The 24193-nt window shown below is 38.3% G+C and overlaps 1 protein-coding gene across 1 annotated transcript in view; it reads right to left on the bottom strand.

Moving 5' to 3' along the window:
* LOC103738192 overlaps positions 1 to 24193 on the bottom strand; it is a 127694-nt gene that overhangs the window by 55392 nt on the left and 48109 nt on the right. The window contains 1 exon segment of the mRNA XM_029565883.1: positions 16377 to 16555. Within this exon segment, the coding sequence (XP_029421743.1) occupies positions 16377 to 16555 (179 nt within the window).

The following is a 24193-nucleotide window of genomic DNA, read 5'->3' as shown; positions in this document are numbered from 1 at the left end:
ATTTATTTATCCATTATTCATTTGGTCTATATTAAAAGAAAAAGAAAGTAAAAGAGCAAAACGCTGAAATCTCCACTAAGCTCTACAGGGTGCATAGCATTTTCTACCACCAATGCTATCTTATACTTAAACAAAATAAAGTAAATCAAATGGAACTTCATGGAAACAAAATCTGTTGATATCTTAATTTTCAGCACAAAGTCAACACAGCATATCTGTTATGCTTTCATTTTTAGTTTAACCTAAGCTTGTGGCCTTTGAAAAGTTACATAACAGGTTATCAGCTTGCTTTATGTGTGCCAAGATTCTCAACACACAAAGTTATCCAGTGGAGTAGTCAGGGTCAACCCTAGATGAAGTCTAGCATAGTCCCTACCCCATAAAATATCCTCTTTGCATTCTTCTGTCAACAATTTCCTTCCTGCCCCCTTTCCACAACACTGGCTACTCATCTATCTTCCTAAGGTCAGTGTCTACGAAGCATTGATTCCCAGCAGGGAATCCCCTTTTGAGAGAGGTCAGCTTCTGGTATGCAGCAATGACAAATGGACTTTGATCCAGGAAGAATACGGCATATTATTCTATGGAAGTCACCATTCAGAGAAAAATGAGAATGAAATGGAGATTGAGGTTGTGTTTAGTTCTGGAAGTAATGAGATTTTAAAGGCATTTCAAAGAATGCTCATAAAACAGGAAAAGTAAAAGAAAACAAAGGAAATAATGAAATCAGTAAGGAGTTAGCAAGAGATACTTTTCTGGCCTGTAGGTGACGGACAAAGGCAAGACCGCCTTCAGAAATAGTGAGTGGGACTCTTTTCTCCCATGAGTATACATCTAGACCTTAGCGATCAGGAAACTGTGAGTCTGGCCATGGACTCAAATGGCGACCTACAAAGTCCTGACCTTGCACAGTCTGGAGATTTCAAACTAACATTCTGAAATGTGTAAATCAAACGATGTGAGATTACAAAGCAAACCAATTACTTTGAAATGCCACTACTAAAGTATTAAAGAAAATGCTGTGATATGGTAGTGTTTGATTTTTAATAATGTACTAGTGGAAATGATTCTCTGCAGTGGTCAAGGAAGAGTAACCTTGGGTATCTATGGTGCCATAGAGGATTCAAGACTGGTGAAGGTCCTGCGGGAAGAAGGAAGAATTTAGATTAGCAGCAGACATAAAGCTAACATATGCCTGACATCAATTTTCTTTCTTAAATTCTTAGTATTACAACCTAAATTCAGCCTCTTATCTTTTGAGTCATCTCTTGAATTTTCTTTCTGAATTAATTTAAAAGTTCCTAACTTGTCCAACAACTCAAGCTGCCTGAGTTACCAGGCAATACTAAGGAATGGCTTCGATTGTGCTGGAATTCATAGCCAATTAGTGGTTCTTCACTGACACCCGACCAGCAGCTATGGTCTCAATTCAGTGTTCTTCAGTCCCTGGTTCTGGTCTATCCTTAAGATGCAGTCAAACTGGTTCACTTACATTTGGCAGGTTGGATCTCATTGCAGTCCTATTTAGCTTTTCCTCAAACTGTTGTTTCTTCTGGGAATTCCTTTTACTCTGCTTTATGATACGCTTGCAAATTGTACCCATGTTAGAAGTTTAAAATCAGTCACAGCTGATTATGAGAGTAGGAACTTTCTATTATTCAACTTTGTTTCTAAAATAATAATTAGCTTCATCCCTCACAAATAAAAGATGATCAAAAAAACATTTTAAAATTAATGAACATATTTTGGAGAAAGCCTAAGATTATAAACTGGCAAATTAAAGAGATGGTATCAAAGATAGTATAATTCAGGAGTCTAAAAGAGTGGAAGAAGGAATCTTTTCTCATTTTATACATTCATATATTTTGATTTTATTTAGCTTTGTTTCTATATTATGAAGTTCCTAAATTCCTGTTATTGTTTCTTCACTGAGTGATGATGCTGTAAGAGGATCATTACACACACACACACACACACACACACACACACACACACACACACACACCAGTCAATTTTACAGTGGTGAAATGAAGATCAGAATTGGGGTGGGAGGTCTTCAGAATATCTTTTACAGTGAGGGTGTTTTTAAAGTTGTTTTAACTCAGGATTTTCTTTTCTAAAATAGGCCTGCTTGTAACCTACATGAGATTCCAGATTGAAATTCTCACACTAACCAACTCTAGCTTCCCTGTTCCCATAGCACCCATTACTGAACAATGCAATCTCATGGCTGCTGACAGTATCAGATCTGATGAATTCACTGTTCCCTATAAATTATTCAAAAGCAATTTCAACTTCACAGAGATGAATTTCCCTTTCCATGAAAAGGCAAGTTTAGGTCATTTTCACCTTAAAATAACCTAATGATATTGAAGACTAAATAGACAGATAGATACAGAATATTTATCAAGAAATTTGTCCTTTGAAAGCTAAACTGACCTAAATTCCTATCTCTTTGCCAGATTCAAATGCAACTTGATATCTGTTAGATGAAAGAACTGGGGGAGAATTAATATTAAACTGACCTTGGTCTCTCTCAATTTCTGATCAAAAGTTTCACATTGCAAATGTTCCTTCTATGATTTTGGAACACATTTTGCATAGCCAGACCAGGCATTCCATTTATAAGCTTTTTATTTTTAAGATTTCTTGAGTGCCATTTCATGCAACTGGTTCAATACTATAAATCCTCTCAATATAACAAACGCACCTGACCATCATACAAAATGGCAGAGTGCAAAGGGAGACTGGGGAGCCGAGCCTGATTTGCCTTGTCACTGTGCTTGGCCAAAGCAAACAGGAGATGGCAGACTGTGCCATTATGCAATATTTAGGACAAGGATGACTCAGTTTAAATGGAAACATTATCTTAGTTCTGGAGCAAAAGGGCAGATTTGCAAGCAAATACCCTTCATGTAAACAATGATGACAAACTTATCCCAAAGGGAAAAAAGGAAGGGACATTTGTATATCATGAATAATTTATCTTAATTGTCCACTCTTGAGCATTTGCCCCAAGAGTTTCTTGGGAAGAAAAAGACAGACACTTTAATTGACTGTCTCTCTCTTGTGTTGAAGTAGCAACTATTTTACTCAAATGAGATGAGGCTATCCCAGGAAAAAAAAATGGAGCCATAAAATAATTTGTACTCTAATGACCTTTTGGTTGAAGCCTTTGAAGAAATGTGAATAGTGATTTAATAGACTTTGAGCAAAGGTTGTTAGGCATCTGAAACAATTTTTTCAAAGGGTCTGTTGCTGCTGTTAAGGTTATGCATTATAGTCTAGTAGAAAGATCAGTGCAAGAAAGAAATCATACACTTCATATTTTTGAGAATATAGTAGAAAGAAAATAATCAAATTTATCTGGCAGCAACATACCAGCAAGCTGATAATCCTGACCTTTTGCTTTATTACTAGAATTAGATGGATGGGTTAGTAAACATCCCAACAGTTAATAAGAATAGGAGGTAGGTAAGCAGTTCAAATTTACTTTAACATTTGTTTAGCACTTTCCAAGTCAAAAGGAAGACACCAATGTTTAGGAAGAGTCTAGCGATCTCCATTGCCCAAGTACAATCACTATGTCATCAATGCCATCTGTGCAGGAATTGAAATGCAGCTTCTCCACCCACAATGTCATGATCAGAACTTCTTCCTTTTTGTGTCCCAACAACAGGATGATGTGAAGAGTCAGTGCTCTTGAGATTTAGGAACAGCACATTACTGACAACAAAATCACACCATCCATTGGAAACATACTCTTGTGGCACTGTGAAATGCCAAAAGTCCTTTGTAAATTCAAATCCAGAAAGAAAACTGCCTCTTTATAGATAAGAAAATCATGAATAATCAAAAGCCTATGTCCCTCTGTGAAGGGAAATATTAAGACTCTTTTAACAACTCTAGTAGTATTGCAGTTTTTCTTTTCTACGTGAAATTATCTTTCTCCTCCCAGAGTTGTTTCTGTTTTTTTCTTAGTTTGAAGACTGAACTATGCAGGAAGAAGAAGGCCATACTTTTGAAAGAGCTGAAAACTGCTAAAAATGTAAGGATTTAATGAAGCATCAGGTCCCATTCAGTAGCCTGGGGTATCTGACAAGTGCCTGGGTGGATCTAATATGGCTCTCAAGCCTCTCAACCCATATTTTGAGAAACATTAAGAGAAAGAGAGGTAGGCAGGTTGTTTTTAAAACTCTCTGAGGCATATCTGCCCTTTAGTGAGCCTTTCTGCTTTGTGTGTGTACATGGGTGTGTGGGTGCGTGTGTGCCTCTGTGTGTGTGTGTGTGTGTGTGTGTGTGTGTGTGATGTCTTTCTGTACAGCACTTGTCCATGTACTGGTGCCACCAAGCTGCTCTCAACTGCGTACCCCTACCACGGTATGGAAAAGAGACACATCCACTGGGTTTCAGAGAGATCCCTCATTTAAACTTGATTTCCTTCTCTATCTTTGTGCCAGGGAGCAAAACTTGAGAAGCAACTTAATGAACTCCCAGCATGGTTAAAAATATAACTGAAGGAGCTGGTGAGATGGCTCTGTGGTTTAGAGCACTGGCTGCTCTTGTAGAGGATCCTGAATTGGGTTCCCAGCACTCACATGGCAGCCAACATCCTTAACTTCAGTTCCCAGGGATCCGATGGCCTCTTCTGGCCTTTGTGGGTATTGTATGACATGGATCCACTTACACACAAGCAAAACACTTATACACACAATATAAGAATAAAAAATAAATAAATAAATAAATAAATAAATAAAAATGTTAAAGAATATGACGGAAGATGGTTTTAGGTTTCTTCCCCAGGTCCCTGGTTTTACCTATTTCTTCTGACTAAATATTTCTCTCAGATCTTTATTATACCTTACACATTGTCTCCTCAGGAAAGCTTTGACATTCCTTGGAAATATGCTCTCAGTCTCATCCCCCACCATCCAGTGCACTCTGTCAGTATCTAAAGTTCCTGTATTTATTCTCTGTCTCTTCCTATAGAGACAGAAGTTTCCAAGAACTGTGGACCCTTTTTACCATTTTTACAGTTCTATCCCAGGCACATTAGTTCTCTGTGTTTGGTCAATAACTGAATTAATGTGACTTTCTCCACGGAAAAAATCTCTTAAAGATAGATGAACATGGAGTCATGACCTTGTTTTTATCCCTGGGAGTTCCAGGAACTTGGAAATCTGGGAAGGAAGTCATGTTGGGAAAATAGTCTTATAATTTGTATCCTGAACATACACTTTATAAGAAGAATGTGCTAGAGGAAAAAGAAGGTAGTGGAAGAAAGTACAAAAGGCAGGGGTGTTTGGAAACATTCCAAAATGTCCTTTCTGTAGGGCTGAGCTTTTCTTTTTACATAGTTATTTTTATTTTTTTGAGAATTTCATACAAAAGTACTATATTTACATTGTTCCTCTCTCCCCCTCTTTTCACATTCCCCCCACTCCCTCTCAGTTTCATGAGGGAGGAGCCTTCTTAGTGCTGTATAAAAGCTTTAACTGGGCATCATCCTAAGATACATGGCCTTTCCACAACAGACCCCCTTAAAGCCTCTCATTCCAGAACTAGCTACAAACTAGCTGCAAACAGGGGCTCAGAAGTTACCCAAAGTTGTAGGCTGGTATCAATAGGAGTTTTCAAGTAAAAATTGACAACTTAATTGGTGCGTTTCCTCTTGTAAACTCTATAATCTTTAGTGTTCTTTTTTTTAATTTTGGAAATAATTTCTCAGTATCTTCTAGCATTAATAAGACATATATTTCAAGCTACTATGTATCGTCAACTCTGAAAACTGTGAGTAAGCTACTCCACCTACTGGTTATCTTCTAAATAGCAACTAAGGTTCTAATTACATACAGAAACTTGGAGATGAGCTTAAGACCTTAAGATTCTTATCTTGAGCATATATACATATTCATATACATATATGTGTATATATGTATATGTATGTGTGTATACATCTAATTTTTTTCCTATTTCCTTTGTAGCCTTATTCCTTTCTTGAGAGAGCCTAGCTTCTTAAACTGCAACTGAATGTGGAGTCTGAAAAAAAGAGAAAAAACTGTCAACAGTAAAAGGTTTCTGAATGCTCACATACAAAATTAATTCGAAATCAAAGATGGAATGAATATGAGGTGTTTCTAGCAGCGCCTGCCCACACTGCATCTGGGATGTCATTGCAGTTTTGGCTCTTTTCTAAAAAAAAAAAAGCAATCTAGCAGTTACTTTTATTTCAGTTGTCCCAAAGAGAATAGGGTGTGGGGAGAAATACTGCAGTGTTCAGAGCCTCAGATTTAGATCTTCAGTAACAGGCCCTCCAGGCATCTGCCACTTCTAAGAAATATGCCCAGCCTGTTCTTCCTTTACTGGGTACACATTTTTCTTGCTGGTTTTGTTTGTCTTTGTTTTGTGTGGTGATAGGGATTGAACCAAGGGCCTTGCACTTACCAACCAAGTGCTCTGTCATTGAGCCACATCTTTAACCCACTGTAAACTTGTCTGTTATTCTCATTACTACATTGTGCCGTATTCAATTGCTTATAAGCCCTTTTTTATAAAAATTTATTTTTATTTTATGTGTATGAGTATATTGTCTGCATGTATGTAAGTGCACCCATGTCATGCAGTGTGTGTGGTGGTCAGAAGAGGGCGTTGGATTCCCTTGGAACTGGAGTTATGGACAGTAGTTAGCCACCGTGTGGGTGCTGGAATCGAACCCAGGTCCTCTGCAAGAGCAACCAGTGCTCTTAACCACTGAGCCAACTCCCCAGCCCCAAGTCCTTTTTCTTGATAGAAGATGAGCTCTGTGACAGCAGGACCATGTCTACTTATGCCCTTTAGATTTTTACTTTACTGTTTTTCTTTTTGTAACTAATTAATTAATATTTTGTTCTTTAAAAATATTTATTAAGTTTTTACAATTCTCATACAATAAAGTTTGATGGTATTTATATCCCTTCCTTTATCCACACCTCCCCACACTGTCCCCCACTGTTCCCAGCCCAATTTAGTGTACTCTCATATATGGTCTGTAGAGTCTGATTTGTGTCCCCAAATGTCCTTCAGTGTAGGGTCATCCACTGCGCCCACCAAGAGTTCCATTCTTGTAAGACACTGTCTTTCCACCTCCCAGCAGCCAGTGGTTGCCAAAAGTTCCTTAGGTTGCATTGGAATTTTTTACCCACTTCTCCATGTTCTATGTTGGAATTTTGCCTGGTTTGAGCTTTCATAGGACTTGTCTGTGCTGTCACTATTGCTGTCGGTTCTTATGAGTAACTGACTGGCTTTCTGGAAGACTCTGTTTCCTTGTGGTCATCTGCCACCTCTGGCTCTTACAATCTTTCCACCACTTCTTCCACAATGATCTTTGAGCCTTGGAAGGCAGAGGTTTGAAATAGGTGTCCTTCAGAGGCAAGCACTACGAGACACAACCCTAAGTGACACGTCTTCAATGCAACCTCTACGCATAGGATAAGTGCATTTCTCAGGTCTCACCAGAGAAGTTTCCTTATGCAGCAGATGGCGATTAACACAGAAATCCACAACTGGCCAATGGGAAGAGAACAAGAGGCAGCTTTGGTCCTTAACACACATGAGTACTTTGCACTGTGTATGCCTTCGCAATACCCAGTGCCAGCAAACACTGCCTGAGGCTCGGATTTGAGATTATTACATATTATGAATTGCAGTATTTTCACTCTAGGCACAGTTTTCTGCTCTTACGGAAATGTAATGGTTGAATTATAGGAAAACAAGATTTTTTAATAGTTTCCTACTGTTGTTTTTTAGGTACTAAGTTTCAAATTTTATCATTACTATTGTGTTAGAAAGTTATATTTTTTAATTGATTATTTGAGTTGTTGGCTTGAGTTTTATCCTAAAAGTTGTTAAGTGAGTTTTGACTTGTGATTAAGAAAGAATTTCCAACAGTTTCTGAAATGGCCCTAAGCATATTTCTACCCTCTTGAACATGTATTTATGCAAAGCCACTGATGATTTATGCAATCACCACTGGTGATTAAAAACTCAAAATAACAATTAACTTTGAAAATGTAAGATATTCTATACCCTGTAGTATCAAATATTCATTCAGCCAAGATTTAAGTCTTTTATTTTTTGAGACAGGGCCTGAAACTTGCTATGTAGACCAGGCTGGCCTAAAACTCACAGAGATCAGCCTGCCTTGCTTCCCAAGTGCTGGGATTCAAGATATACACCACCACATCAGGCTAAGACTTAATTCTTCATGTAAAAATAAATGGACGCATCCATCTTAGTATTATAAAAATATGAATTCATTTTAAATAAATAGTAAAAGTATAGGTATAACAAGAAGTTCTCTTAAATTTCTTATATTTATTATAAGTGGACGTTTGATTTATGCACCTATTTTATATATCTACAGTCTCAGAGTTATGAGAAAAATTGGGGTGAAAGGAGTCCTGCTGTGAGGGATGCCAGCAGGATGTGAGGACAGGCAGCTAGAGGCTGCTGAGATCTGGAGTAGAGAGGCACAGTGGCAGGGTGAGGATGTGACTCTGGGGCCAGGTCAGGGTTTATAGTCTCCAGAAACAAATGGTTTGCAGGTAGGCACAAAAAGAACAAAAGCTCTAGAGTGGAAGCTTGGCACTGGGAAAGAAAGAGGTTCACTAAGTTAGAAAATCAAGTGTAAGCTTGAATCTTTATAAACTTATTTGTGGCGTGACCACAGGAAGTTGACTGAAAATGGGATAAAATGGGGAGAGAAGACTGAATCTGGTATGATATTTGAAATTATGTCCCAGACCCTGTATTAGCTGCTTTACCTTTTACTTAATCCATACAGAACACTTCTCAGGTAAATATGATTTCTTATTAATGTTGGCAGCCCTTGTCTTTCTCATTCTCTACAGTTGCTGGAAAATTGGACCTGCTTATAATTTCAACAACTGTCTGCCTTGTAGACGCACATAGCTGATTGCAGTAGGGTTGGAAAGATGAGAGAAAGGCAGAATCAGGCGGTTCCTTCAAATACTTTTGCATTAGAAGAGAAGGTAAATGGAAAGTTCACTATAAAAAATGTTTATTCAAGGATACATCCCCCCTTTCCCTGGGATGGTAGGGACAGCCATGTCTTTAGACTGAAAAAAAGAAAGAATAGAGTAGTCAAGCCCTGCAAAAGTCAGTCAGAAGGATGGATCCACTCTCCCACACCGAGGCTTGCTTCTAGTGAACAGTTACTGTGTAGCAGGTGCACTGTCTAGAAAGAAGCATCTTCTCTTTGGAAAACTCTGTTTGCTTTGCTTAGAATCTACTGTTGCAGCCTCTTTCTGTGCCAGACATCTGACACAGTGTCCCTTGGCACTGGGAAAGAAAGAGGCTTTGTCCTTGGCTCTTTGCTCTTATAACCTACATTCCTTCCAGGTGACCTCATGACATATAACACCATCTCTGTGTTCACATGATTAACACAACTGAATTTCTCTCCAGGTCTCTCTCTCCCTGAACTCCAATGCTGTCTACACTACATAGGCTCCTGGATGTCTAATATTCATATGTAGGGTGACAAATAAAAATCTTAGATGTTCGAAGAAGTCAATGTATTGTTTCCCCCCACTGTCCATTCAAGCCCATTTATTGCCACTAGTTCTCCTTTGATCAGTTCTGGGATAAAGCCCAAGAGTCACTCATTTCTCTAGTAACTGTTAGTTAACTCAGAGCTGTGAAATAAATTATTTGTTGTCAATTTGTGAGCTGTAGAGCTAGTCTGACCTTTAGATCCCACACTATTCCAATTCTCTTCTCTGCCTACATTTAGTCTGGTAACTTGATTGACATCATAGACTGAAGATGTAGCTCAGTAGCAAAGTGTTTGCCTAGCAGGGACAAAACCCTGGGCTGGATCTCTAGAACTGGAGAAACAAAAGTGAATTCTTAGCCTCTCAGCAATTTTGCAATACTTATCATCAATTTGCTTTGATAAAAAATACAAAATTAATAGGACTTAGTTACAAAGGAGATTCATGACACATTACTTGAAAAACTGATCCTATTTCATAGTCTGAATTTTACTTTCTGTTCACTGTGTGTCACGGTATCCATTAAACTCCTCTAACATAGTGAATTTCAAAGCTCTTGAAACAGAGATAAGCATTTTCAGCCAAACACTGTTTTTTTTTTCTTTAAGCATCTGTAAGCCCAGTGCATGGGATGCCTCCTATCCTACACACATCCACACCCACACCCACATTTGAACAGAAACTGCCGTGTTTTGCTGTAATGCACAGCCTTGTTTTGTTTTGACCGTGTCTGAAAATTCAGTCATATCTTTCCATAAAGTTTGATCTTCTGCTGGTACTAATGGTCTAGATAATAACCAACTTTTATAATCAATGGTGAATAGATCTAGCATTTATTTCTCTTTTGTACATCCTTTCCCCCCTTCTTTTCTTGATTCTATCAAGAATTTACATAAGCTAGGACCTTACAACTTAAAAACTATGAGAAATCAATCAATTATTTCTTCATAACATCTCTCACTGAAGTTCTGATAATGCAGGCTAGATGAGGTATCAAGGGCATTGCTGGAAAGAACACGGAAAAGCTGAAGTAGATAAATGTAACTATCTCACAGGGCTAGGAAAGCAATGAAGATAAATGAAGCTCCCCAGAAAATGAGCCTAACAAGGGGATTCCTTCCATCTGAAAAGGCTGAGAAGTCTGCAGAGCATTTACACACTAGTGGAGTGAGAGCCTCACTCCACTCACGGGGACTGCAGATCGACTTATGTCTACTTAGTGCTGATAAGAATGAGGTAAACTTGACTCTTTAGTACTGTTATCTTTTCTAACAGAAATAAGATTACAGAAGATAGAAATGGATGTATGGGGAATCCAGAGAAAGGAATCATTAGAAATGGACTTTAACATGACTATGATTAGTATGTTCGAAGAAAAAAAGATGAGATTAATAATTTCAGCATAAACAGGAGACTATAAAACAGAATCAAATGGAGACTAAAAGTAAAAACTTAAGTTTTGAAATTAAGAACTTTGTGCTGCAAATTAGCTATTAAACTGCAGAGCTGAAAGAATGCCAGAAGGCACATAAAACACAGACGGAGCAGATTGCTCTTTTTGGCTTTCACTGTTTCTATTGAGAAGTGAGCTGGGATCTTACTTCTAGAAAAGAAAAGAGAGACCCATTCAAGGTTCTTCTGAAAGGAAGCAACTACCAAATCTAGGATTCTGTAAGCAGTTGAAAAGGATTCTACAAGTAGTAAGAAAAAACAAAAGCATAAGCCCCCAGTAACTGAGAATTTTATCACCAGCCAATAAATCACTCACTAAATGGTATTATAATAGTCGAATGCTCTAGGTTAAATGTTTGAAGATCTGAAGGTGTATAAATGATATTACAAATAGATTACTTAGGACACGGTTAAATTAAATGTTATAATGTCCATAAAATATTACAACTAGTTTTTATATCAGGCTCTAATAGTCTAAATATATATGACAATCTTTTAGGTAAGGATTAAACAATACGATAAAACTAATTTGCTGAAAGGAAGAAAAATATAGACCAGAACAGGAAAACTGAAAGAAAAAATAATAATGTTAGAAATTATTATTAGTAATTACATTAATTGTACATGGACTAAATAGCTTCGGTTACCCTATTATTCTGCTTTCTTTCACTCACCAACAGCTTCTAATGCTTCTAATGCTTCCAGTACTCATATAGTATGCCCTTTTGGCAGCATTGGAAAACCAATCACCTTCATAAAACCAAACTCTTATGGATTTCTGTTCTTAAATGCATCTGGTGATGCATCTACTTGGTTTTCCATTCTCATCTGGTTCAAGACTACCATTGTCTCTTGCCACCAAAGCAGCACTCCCTTTCTTAGTGCTGTTTATCCTGCTCCTGTTACCCTCGAATTCATTTTCAACATCACAGTCAGAATAAACTTTTTAATGACGTTTTGCTTGTGTGCTGTTTGAGACACGGTCTCCCTGTAGCTTCATCTGGCCTGGAACTCCCTATGCAAGCCAGGCTGGCCTTGATCATACAGAGATCCACCTGTCTCTGCTTCCTGAGTACTAGAATTAAAGATGTACACCACCATGCCCAGCAGAGTGAACTTTTGAAAATTCCACTACCTGAGATGTTTTCTATCATTCTGTTGTGGTCAGAAGAATACCCCAAATCCCCCGTTTTTGTCTGAGGCCCTGAATGGCTGCCTCCTGCTCACCTTCTAGATTAATCTTCCTTCTTTCTTCCCCATTGTGCTCCGACTTTAGCCACAATGGACTTTAAAAAAATAAGTTCCCCAAATTTAACATGCTGTTTTATAGCTTAGAGATTTCATGTATGTTGTTTCCTTGGCCTGGAGAATGAGTGCTTATCCCAGCTTTCTAATGTCTACTTGGCCCTCAGTTCTCAGCTGAAACGTTATATGCTGCTCCCTGCCAAGGAATTCATTACCTAGTCCCCTCTTTTGCTAATTTATCCAGACTTTTCCTTTTACCCTTTTTCCAGTTGTCAATCTATTTCTCTCAGTGTCTCTTAGCTTCTAATCACCCCTTAGTATTTGGTTTGTTGGAAAGTCTGGATTCCTTTGTCTAGTTCTTTACAGAAAGCATGATGGTGCAAAGATTTCTCAGTAGAGGGCACTAGAAGAACACTGCAGCAAAAGGAAGGCTCTTGTTCTCCCCAGCTGTGCAGGAGGGGCCTGGAGTGTGGGTCTATAGACATCAGAGGATGCTTTGTCCCAGCCATGTACCCAGAATATGCAAATCCCTAGCAGGGCTGGTGGTCACCTTCCTGTGATCTTTGCTATATGGACAACCTATGCAGGTTTCCTATATATCCTGGTGCCCTGATTCTCTCTGTGTATGTCTCTTCTCCCCAGGTGTGTCTTTTAGTCATTCCTACACCATCTCTTCTGACAGGGATTTGTGATAAGGACATCTCATATTCTAGGCTTCCTGCCACATGAGAATGCTCACTCCCATGGTACACTATGCCCCAAACACCAGCTGAGGGGTTCCTGTTCCATCTCTGCTCCAAAGGGTTGCTTCACATTTATACTGGGAATATAGAGTCCTCTAGCCTGGCAAACCAGGGAGTTGCTGTGCTATCCATTTAACCACATCCCTCCAATGACATCTGAAACCCCAGGTTTGGAGAGGGCATCCCTTCTGTGTTTCCTTCCTGTGATATGCCTCCTTGGTACCATATTGAGTTTTATTATGTCCCACAATTATTTTTTATCATAATTTAACAATTCTTTGTATTAAACTTCCTCCACTCAAAGATGTGTGATTCTATTTATTTTTTAATATATTACTTATTGTTTTTATTTTGTGTGTATGAGTGTATTGCCTGCGTGTATGTAAGTGCACCCATGTCCTGCAGTGCCTGGGGAGGTCAGAAGATGGTGTCAGATCCCCTGAAACTGGAGTTATAGACCACTGTAAGCTGCAACAGGAGTGTTGGGAAGTGAACCCAGTTCCTAGAGCAGCCAATGCTCTTTAACCACTGTACCATCTCTCCAACCCCTGGTTCTATTTCTTGATTCAATTAGACTGCTATAATTAGCTTTTTCTTGTTGTAATCTCATTTATAATGCTAACTACAATTACATATTTACTTGTGGGTTTATTTCCTAATATCGATTTCTTCCATAGAACTGTAAGCACAAACAGGACAGGCATTATGTCTGGTTGTCTTTCTGGTGCTTACATAATGCTTGACTTATAAAAAGTACTCAAGGGGCTGAAGAGATGGCTCAGTGGTTAAGAGCACTAGCTGTTCTTGCAGAAGACCTGGGTTTGAATTCCAGCACCCATGTGGCAGCTAACAACTGTCCATAACTCAGGTTGTAGGGAATCTGATGCCATCTTCTGACCTCCATAGGCATTGCACAACATGGGTGCATTTACATATATGCAGGCAATACACTCATATACATAAAATTAAGAAAATAAATCATTTTAAGGTACTCAATAAATATTTGTTGCATGAATGACTTTTGAATGGCTGAGTTCATTTTCTGCTAATTTATTGCTATGTTCTTTCTATGCCCCATTAACTTCTCAGCCATTGCTGTCTATTTTATAGATCAGACATAATGCATTCTGGAATCTGTAGCACTATGAGGGATCTATCTGATACGGACTCCTTAAAATGAAATAAATGAATATTTTATATTCTACTATAGTTGCATCAAACACTCTTGTGACAATGATGGTCATAATCATATTGTTCAAAGTAGCTTTTCCAAGCTTCCTCCTAATCATAAGAGCCACATTTTTTCCCAAAGACTAGAAACAGTTAAAAAATCTTAAATTTAACCACAATTACCAATATAGTTTAAACTTTTCATATCCATTCCAGCTCAGACACCATACTTATTCAAGCCAAAGGTTTGGTAGGTAATTCAAATACGTAGATAACGAAGTACGGAATAGTGGGGGCTATGGGAAATTGTATATTCTTCACCTGAATACATTAATTACAAAAGTTTATAAAAACCCCATGTAAGTCAAATATAACACCAGTTCCTTGATAGCCAACTAGCAAATCCAGTCCAAAAATATTGGCGTCAGGCCCACTCTGAATCTCAGTGTCCAGAAACCTTAAAAAAAAGAGATACTTGATTTACAGTAGATTCTTATATTTATTTTGCTGAAGAAGGGCCTCAAAGCTCGGCCTCTAGTGTGCTCACTATTTTATAAGAAAAAACACAACTTATCAATGAAAGGCAGGAGGGACACAATCTCTGAATCACAACTTCCCGGGAACAATGTGCAAGCTTCATTAGTGATTGTTCTTGTTTTTTGACTTTAGATAGGAATAAATTTGCTGCTATACTTCCTCGGCTTACAAATCATACTAACCTTAAAAGCTTATAAAAGAACATAAGAGTTTCCAGGACCGCACTGAGACATCCAGGAGACAGAATGGGGGAACTCCTCCAGGGTTCTCAAACATGAATGTACATGTTTCCACAGATTGGAAACTTGTTTCTGATGTTTCCACAGATGTTTTTTAGATTGAAAACTTCTTGTCTGTTCCACTTTAATACTCAAGAAAATAGAAAAGAGGACAGACAAGCATTTCTCCTCCTGCTTAGGAAGAATCTTATTTTCCTGCACTGAAGGGAGACAAAGTTTTTCAAAGGACCTGTTTGGCTGACTTCGCCATGAACAGCTGATCACTTCATTCTCTGTGTCACAAGTATGTGGTTCATACTGCAGGAATAGAAAATCTTCGCAATAATTCAGTATGCAGATAGTTCCTTAGTTTTATAATGCACTTATTTCTTTATTGCCTTGTTACAGGAAGAAATTAAGTTTGTTTGTATACAGGTACATATACACACAGAGGTAATTTACACATACATACATGTAAGTATCTAAGTAGCTACGTATATATGTATATGCGCACACTAGAGAAACATAAAACATTGGGCAGCAAAAGTAAGATTGTGCCATGAATGAGGTAAAAAGCCAAAATTCTTGCTTTGAACACTGATTAGAGGTGGGTCAAAAATGTCATTGAGTGAAGCCAACAGGGTGCAGAGCAGTGGGACACAATGTGTCCTTTGTTGACTGGAGAATGCAAAAGAGGGAATCTATTCAGCTTCTGACAGCTGGTAGAAATACTTCGAAAATTAGAAACCTGGGGTTCTATATGAAATATCTGTTTTTTAAGCATGTTCGCATCTTTTTAACAAAATTAGTCATTGATGTGATAACAAAGTGTGAACTGCATCTTAGAGTCTCCTGAAGAGCTTTCCCGAGGCACAGAGGCCTGAGACCAGTGACTTGCCCCATTCATTACATCCAGGAGGAGGACTGTTATCAACACAGCTTTGAGAATATTCCCTAGGTGATTCCAACCTTCAACTAGAGTTAGAAATCACTGCTGTCATGAAATCTGGAAAGTGATCAAGGTATTCCAGGTGACTTTTCTGCCTTAGAAACCTCAATAGCATCCAGATTCTGCCAACAGGGAACCATGCTCAGGTATCCTGTCTCAAGGAACTATGTTTTGCCTGAGACTCACCTTTATTTACCTATACAGTATGAGGAATTTAATTTGGTCCTGAGTTTGATAAGAAATTCTTCATAGGGGATCAAAACAGAAATAAATGACAAAGAAGCGTATGCCAGTCTTGATTCATGCAGTAGAAGAGCATAAATTACAATCCTCTGGCTTTTGAAGGAGGATTGATTCCTGGGCACTCATAGGGGAGTCTGTCGTCTTTGAGACCTACAATATGGGTCCCAAAAAGGTAATTTTTGAGCATGGATAAGTTCAAAGGAATACACTTCCCAACATTTCTTGCTCTTACCCACATCAGTCATTACTCCTTCCCTCAGTTTACCTTTCTATGTTTGTAATAGCGGAGATAGCCATCATGTTTCAGCACAAACCACCTCTTCCTCCAGCCCTTCACAAAGCCTGAGTGAGTCCTCTTATGCAGGTAGCCACGGAAGGTGGGCCAAGCGGTATTGGGACAGTGGCTAATGTCAGATCCCACCACCAGAGTCGAGATGTCTGGACCTATAGGAATGAATTTGAAACAGTTCAGTTGCTAAGGTTTTTACAATCCCCTATAGGGGAATAACTATGCAGAAGGACTAGATGAGGAAACAGTTATAGTTCTAAAAAAATAGAATGAAATAGAATCCTACCACTGTAATAAACTAAACTTAGTAATTCAAGCCCATGTGTTGGTGAGGAAAATCAGAATTGGAAAGGCAAACAGCTCTCTCATGACCCACAGCTCACAGTGGTTAAACTAATATACACCTAGGTTTCCTGATTTGTACAGAACTCCTTTAACACAGCCACATTGGTTTTGATGACAGATTTAAGTCTGCAATGTTATTGGTTATAGTATCAGGGTTCATCCTTAAACATCTTGATTTGTTTCTTAAGAAGAAGCATGAAAAAAGGAGGAGGAGAAGGAAGAGGGAAAGGAGGAGTAGGAGGAGTTGGGGGTGATGCTTGGCTTTTCTGCCTCATACTTATTTGAGATAATTCGCCACCTTGACTGGGTTAGCCCAAGGGAGACTCTAAGTCACTACTTCTATCTCCTGCCAAAACTGTCTCTTATCAAAATCAATGACCAGTCCTTCAGTTTGGAAATAGATAGATGTTCTAGGAGGGTTGAGGCAATTTTATTTTTTCTGTTTCTCGCCTATCCAGTTAGGTTAGAAGTTTAATCCTGAGCTTCCAAAGCTCCTGTCCTTTCTCTCTTATAATCCCTTCTTTGCTGGATCCCAGAGGTGTAGGACTAGTATATAGTGTAGTTTGGGGAAACTGTCTCTGTCCCCGTTCATACGAGGTCACTTCCTACCCACTGTGCTTTGCTGCTGCCAGCATGGACACTGCACACCTACCTTTTGATGCCTTAAGACAGCTCTCTGAATGCCATGCAGACAGACAGCAACCCTGACATGCTTTGAAGACTGCAAATGGGGTATGACTTCATTTACAATTCCTCTGAGAGGGAGGCCACATCCCTGAAGAGGGACATTTGGCCTTGGCAGCGCTGACTTCATCATGATGTCTGACATTGAGATTACCGATCTGTTTAGAGCTGTCTATGGAAATGGGGGTCAGCAAGGAGACTCATCTTCTATAACTGACAAGCTCCAACCCAGGGGATCATTCCTGGCTGAGCCACATGGCCCTGAAAATAAAGATTTGTCCCAGAAAGGCTGACACAGTCTTAACTTTAGCAGCACGCAAAGCACCTTGGTAATTAAATAACTCTCAGTATGTCAAGATAATTCTTCATTGCCATGTAAATACATTTTAATTTATTGAACTGCCCTTAAGCTCCTGTCAAAAACACATCCAGAAAAATTAGAAGAAATGCTCCAGATTGACCGGCAACCCACAAATGTCTTTGTCTTTGGACTTTAGTCCCCAAAGAACTGCACTTCTGGATTAATGTGCACAGTTGACACATCTGCCAATTTATTTATGGACTGTTGCAGTGGGCTGCTCCTTGAGGTCATTTTCCTCTTGCTTACATAGACTGTAGACCAGTTTCTCTGATATTGATCAGGCTAAGCATGTGCTTTAGCCTGGCCATAAACATAACTTGGTACACTATGAAAAATTCTCTCTGGGGCAGGGATACAGATGGCCCTGCTGCAGCATGGTTTCATCATGTTAGAGGAAAGTTTCTCACATCCAGAGTGAGGACATGAACCTGATGCGTGGGGAGTTGCTGAGCTCCAAACAGCTGTTGGGAGACAGTGATTTTATACTCTTTACCACATGCTATTAAGGGTCCAGAGACCTGGGCTTGACAGTCACAAAAGAGCTTGAGGACTTAGAATTTTGATATTATGGTTTTTTTTTTTTTTAAAAAAGAGCTATTTCTGCAGTCATTGTAAAAGAACTAAAGTATTAAGTATCAACTTAATAAACCTCCTGATTTGTTATCATGTGTTTATTAATTTACTGAGCCTAAAATTAGGAAACACATTGGTAATTATTAAATGAATGCAAATCAGCTGGTGGCTTGTTAAATTGTATGCTTTCATTTAGTAGTTCCACCAACAGCCATGAGCTTCTGTATTTGTAACAAGCTCTTGAGCCATGTCCAAATACAGTTTGATTTGCAGTCTCCAGGTACCACTCAGTTTCCTAGAGGCTTGGCTGTGTGGTCTTTACCACCAACTACAGAATTTCTTCCTTTCCTCTGCTGTGATTTAGCTTCCTTTCACTATTTTTTTTAACCTCAACCTGTCTCAGCAACAAAATTACTAGTCATCTCACTGCCATATTACTTCTGTTTGTCAATTTCCCCAGCCCAGGAAAGGAAGTACACAACCATGGCCTTTATCTACAGGACACCTTGCTTGGTTTGACGGTGGGTGGAATGAAGAATGAGGGTAGGTGAATGTTTGCTGCTTGAGGTGTAAGCATCAAGAGAAGTATCAGTTTCAGGAGACAAAAGTTTGAAAACCACATCTTTATCGATCTTATTCTTCAGTGACAGTGTCCTTCAAAACAAAAGCTTGCCAGCAAACTCTTCCTCCCTACCACTTTTGGCCTAGAGGTTTGGAAGTACAGAGTGTGGTACGGTTATTTACAGCTACAAGAAACAGAAAAATAATTTCTTTTTCTAATTCACACTTTCTCCTGGGCTCACTTTCTTCTTATTATGCCACCAATCTTAAACTGTGTCAGAGTCGCACCTTGGCTGTCAGACAAACTCTACCACTCTCATAAGTGAGGAAGAGAAATGTGCAAGACGTGCTTTGTCCCCAAGGGCTTGCACTGTGCTCAGCAGCTGAGAGCCTGGCCCCCAGTGGCATTTTTATGTTTGCTTTCAGTAAAGCCTGCGCTTAGGGAAACAAAGTCCTGATGGAGCAAAACACTTCGGAACTGGTTGAGCTTCACACGTTCCTTTCCTATCTACCTTGGTCATTACATTTTCTCTTGCAGTCTGTCAATCACCAGCCCTGTAAAAGCCAAAACCATCATGTAAGGGCAGCCTAATTAAACAAAGATTCAGATGGATGTTGGTGGTGTACATCAATAATCCCAGCACAGATGGCTGAGGCTGAACTGTGAGGATTTCAAGTTCAAGGCTACTCTGGTCTACACAAAGAGAGAGTGTCTCATAAAGCCAGCCAGTCAGCCAGCAAGCAAACAAAACCTCTGAAAGATTCACACACAGATGTTGCCATTCTCAACATGACACTGAGTGGTTTTCAAAAATCAGTTTTGGTTTTTCTAATCAGCAGAATACAGGTAATTTGTACGTGTGTGTGTGTGTGTGTGTGTGTGTGTGAGAGAGAGAGAGATAGAGAGAGAGAGAGAGAGAGAGAGAGATTAGTATTATTCCCTAATAATAATGCTAATTATAAGATTAGTGTTTGTGATGGCATTCCTTTCTTATGGTAGTCTGGTGAGATAACATTAAGCATCGGGCTGTAACTGTCTGACCACGTCTTTAAGATGCTGGGCTGAAGAAAAAAAGGTATGAGCAGAAGAGGGTGTGACAACTAAAAGTGATTATATACATATATTAAACTGTCAAAGAATAAAAACAAAAAGAAAACCAGAAAGATGATGGGGTCTGTCCTGATGCTAGACTGGTTGTAAAAGATTCACCAGGGAGTGTTTGTTAAGATTACAAATGTGGAGGCCACACCACCAATATCACATTTAAGAGATTCTCCTGGTGAGTCTGACATACAGTTAGATCTAGATTCCAAGACTCTGTGATACATGATTTGATGTCCATAAATCTAAATCAGTGTCATGGGCAGGTATGTTCTTATAGACCCTCTGCTTCTCAGTAATCCTGTTTTGTGTTGTTCTACTTTCCTTCAACATTACTGCTTGTGCATTGTAGAATGTGGTTCAAGCTTCAGTTGTGTGTGGTAGGTCCCAATGCAAGAGGCAGTTTTGATTGCTGTTGAACTCAGGGCAGAGAGCCCGTTATAACACTCATATTTTTGCCACAGGATTGTCTTTGGAGTTGTAAGGTCCTTGTTTGGTTTTGTTTTGATTATTTCTTCATGTATAAAATTGATTTATTCTCTCTTTCACAATAGGTACTCACAAAATATATTTGATGTAGCAATGTCACTACACTATCTGGGGTATGATTATCTCTTAGTTTACATAAATGGTATAATGCTATTTTTCTGTATGCCTGCCTGTCTCTCTATTCAATCTCCTTTTCGTTTATCTTTGTCTTTTCTTTCCTTTTCAACTTGAAACCATCTTTAAAAAAATCTGTCCAACATGCTGGCTAGATGCATAGCTCCTATATTTTTTCAAAGTGCATAGACGTGCAGAGTGCGGGTGTACTACGGATTACATATATATTTCCATTTCCCTAGAGACAGGCACCCAGACTACCTCAGACTCCTTTCTACTGTATAGAATGCTGCAGAAAGTCCTTGTATTTGTCTTTAAAATTTTTTTTGTTCTTTATCAGAAATACAACTTCTTGTACATAAGGGCCTTCACTAGGAACTGTCAGATTGCTCTCTGAACTGTCCCTGTTACAGTAAGAATGCATGCACGGAGACTCATTTTCTTACTGTTAGGCCCATGGCAAAGGGGCCTGTTATCTATCACCTTTTTCTTAATTTGGTGGATCTAACATATCATCTTGTTGACAGTTTACATGTTTTATTTGTTACAAAGTTATTCCACAATTTCTTTTTTCATTATTGCTTTTATGTCTGATACAGCTGAAGTCTACCTCTGCGCATGGTATAGTGTATAAGGCACAATATGTGACTCTTGCTAATTCATATAAATAAGATACTAAGAATTTTGTCCTTTTCTTATTGCTTTATCATGCCACCTTTGCCATATATAACATTTTGATGAATATCTGAGTATTTTTTGAGCTTTTTAAGCCATTCTGGTCTACTGGTCTATTCTATGTTCCTGTAAAAGAACTCCATTTTTTTTATCTGTTATTATAGGTTTGAAATACTTTTTTAATATCTGGTATAAAAAGTTCCTTTGCTATTGTTTACCCTATTTACAAACAATGTAACTTTTTAAACAATAATTATTCTTTTGCATGTTTATAGATATGTTTTACAAACTACTCAAACACTTTAATTAAATGTTATATGAAATTATCGAATTTTTAGAATGATTTCGGAAGAATTAAGATCTTTTCAACTTTTCTTACCTATAAAGGCATAAGGATGTGTGTGTTTCCAGTAATTAATTCTTCTTCTTTTTCTCCCTTTTCTTCTGCTTTTCCTCATCCCCCTCTTCTTCCTCCCCCTCCTTGTCTGTCCTCATCTTCCTCCTCCTCCCCCTCCTCCTCCTCCTCCTCCTCCTCCTTTCCCTCTTCTTCCCCATCTCCTTCTTTCCCCTCTTCCTCCTCCTCTTCCTCCAAGCTTTTGTACTGGTGATTAAGCATAAGGCCTTGTATATACTACATAAGTGCTCTACCACTGAGCTAGATCCCTAACCCAAATTCTTTTATATACCTTGATGCAGTTACATTTTTCCATGAAGTTTTTCCTCCATTCTTTGATAAATTCTAACTACATGAAATTTCTGTTAATTATTTATTATTTTCCTTTCCTTTCTTTTCTTCTTATTACTGGTGGAAGTAAATACTGTCGTTTTTTAAAAGGAGCTCTTAGTTTGGTGAGTCTTTCTCTTTTAGGTCTAGGTTTTGCTCAGCTATAATACTACAATGTGCAATAAGAACAGTTTTGTTTCTTCCTTTTTGGATTGTACATCACTGTTTCTCTTGCTTGCATTATTGGTCTGGCCAGGATATTTGCTGTTAATGATTAGCAGGTTTGTTGTGCTCAGCATGGTTTTTAAAAATTGCAAAGAAATATTTCCAAGGTTTCTCTGTTAACTATTTTGTTAATGTGTGCGTACTCTTCTGTTCTGATGATTAGCATTTTGGTCATGTTATGGTTTGGATCTTGCATGCCCTCCAAAAGTCCATATGCTCAAGGATTTGTCCTCAGCCTGAGGTACTACTGATAGGTGGTGAAATCTTAGGATGTGTGGCCCAGTGGAGGGAAGTTAGGTCATTGATGGTATGTCCTTGACGTGTTTTCTGGGATACCAGGTCAGTCTTCTTTCTGTGTACTCTTTCTTCGCTCTGACCAGGTGAACAGCTTCTTTCACCACATGCTCTTGACACAATGAACACTATCACCACAACTCAAAGCATCAAGGCCAAATGACCATGGACTGAAACCTCTGAACTCATGGGTCAAAATAGTGTTTTCCTCCTTAAAGGTAAAATACTTTACCATAGAAGTGCAAAGCTACATAGGGAGATAGTCTTTGCCAGGTTATGAAAGGAAACTGCTATTTTTGTCCCATGTAAGTGACTTTAAAAATTATATAAACATACTGAACTTTATTGAGTAATTCTTTTGTTGACTATAGGACTGAATATAGTTAATAGGTAACTAAGTTATTTCTTTGCATCTACTTTCCATTATTAACATAAAGCCATTCTGGAATTATATTTCTTCTCGGCAAAGTGTTTCATCTGAGATTACTTGAGATAATCTTTCTGAAGCTGTGAATACCAATGACATTTTGCCATGCACTTGCATATTTAAGTAATTGTTTACCTGGACATTATATCTGAGTTATAATGAAATTTTCTTAACATTTTAAAAATATTGTTCCATCTGGCATTGCTGTTAAAAGATCTGATAAGATTTCACTTTCTTTAGAGGTGATGCTATTTTTCCTTCCTGAAGTTTAAAAAAATCTTCTCTTTATCTCGATATACTTAAATCTCACCATAATTTGTTTGCTTACGAATTTTTACATCAATCCATTTCTCAATCTGTAAACATTTTCTGAGTTCTCTTTTAATTGTGGAAACATCTTTTTAAAAAATGTTTTTATCTTTTAAAAAAAAATTATGTGTTTGAGTGTATTGCCTGCATGTATGTAAGTGCACCCAAGTTGCGCAATGCCTGCAAAGGTCAAAAGAGGACGTCAGATCCCCTGGAACTGGAGTTAGAATGGTGGTTAGTCACCATGTGGATACTGGCATTTGAGCCCAGGTCCTCTGCAAGAGCAGCCAGTGCTCTTAACTGCTAAGCCATCTCTCCAGCCCATTCTGGAAACATCTTTCATTTTTCTCAAAAATCCTTTGTTTCTGGGCTTGGGAATGGCTCAGTCAGTAGAGGGCTTGCTATACAAATATGAGAACCTGAGTTAGATTCCTAGAAATTATATTTAAAGAGTCAGGTGTGATGGCATGTGCTTTTTAAAAAATTATTTATTTATTAACCACATACTTAGAAGAAGCATTTCATTACAACAGCATTGACATATTCAATAACAATTTCCTGAGCTAAGATGCATCTTTTTCAAAATTGGCTGTAAATTTTTACGTTTACAGTGGAATTATGACAGTCATACAATACTGTACACAGCATAAACCCTATAAAACACAAAATTAAATAAGGTTTTAACCTTTAAAAAGGTCTCTATTTCATTATCAAAATACAGTTTCATACAGAAAAATTCATTTTTAATGCAATTGACGTTAAGATGTTTGCACATGTGTTTTTAATCTCTAGATATCTGATTATTACTAGTCACAATCAGTTACTTTCTGAACTCCTTGGCATCTGAGCATGGATATAAAGTCATCAGGTAGATTTCAATGGTAATGTTTTTCACATCTACTAATTATTA

The sequence above is a fragment of the Nannospalax galili genome, unplaced genomic scaffold, assembly GCF_000622305.1.
Source record: "Nannospalax galili isolate Female #2095 unplaced genomic scaffold, S.galili_v1.0 scaffold578, whole genome shotgun sequence".
Taxonomy (NCBI): Eukaryota; Metazoa; Chordata; class Mammalia; order Rodentia; family Spalacidae; genus Nannospalax; species Nannospalax galili.
This window is presented reverse-complemented; position numbering and strand designations above follow the sequence as displayed.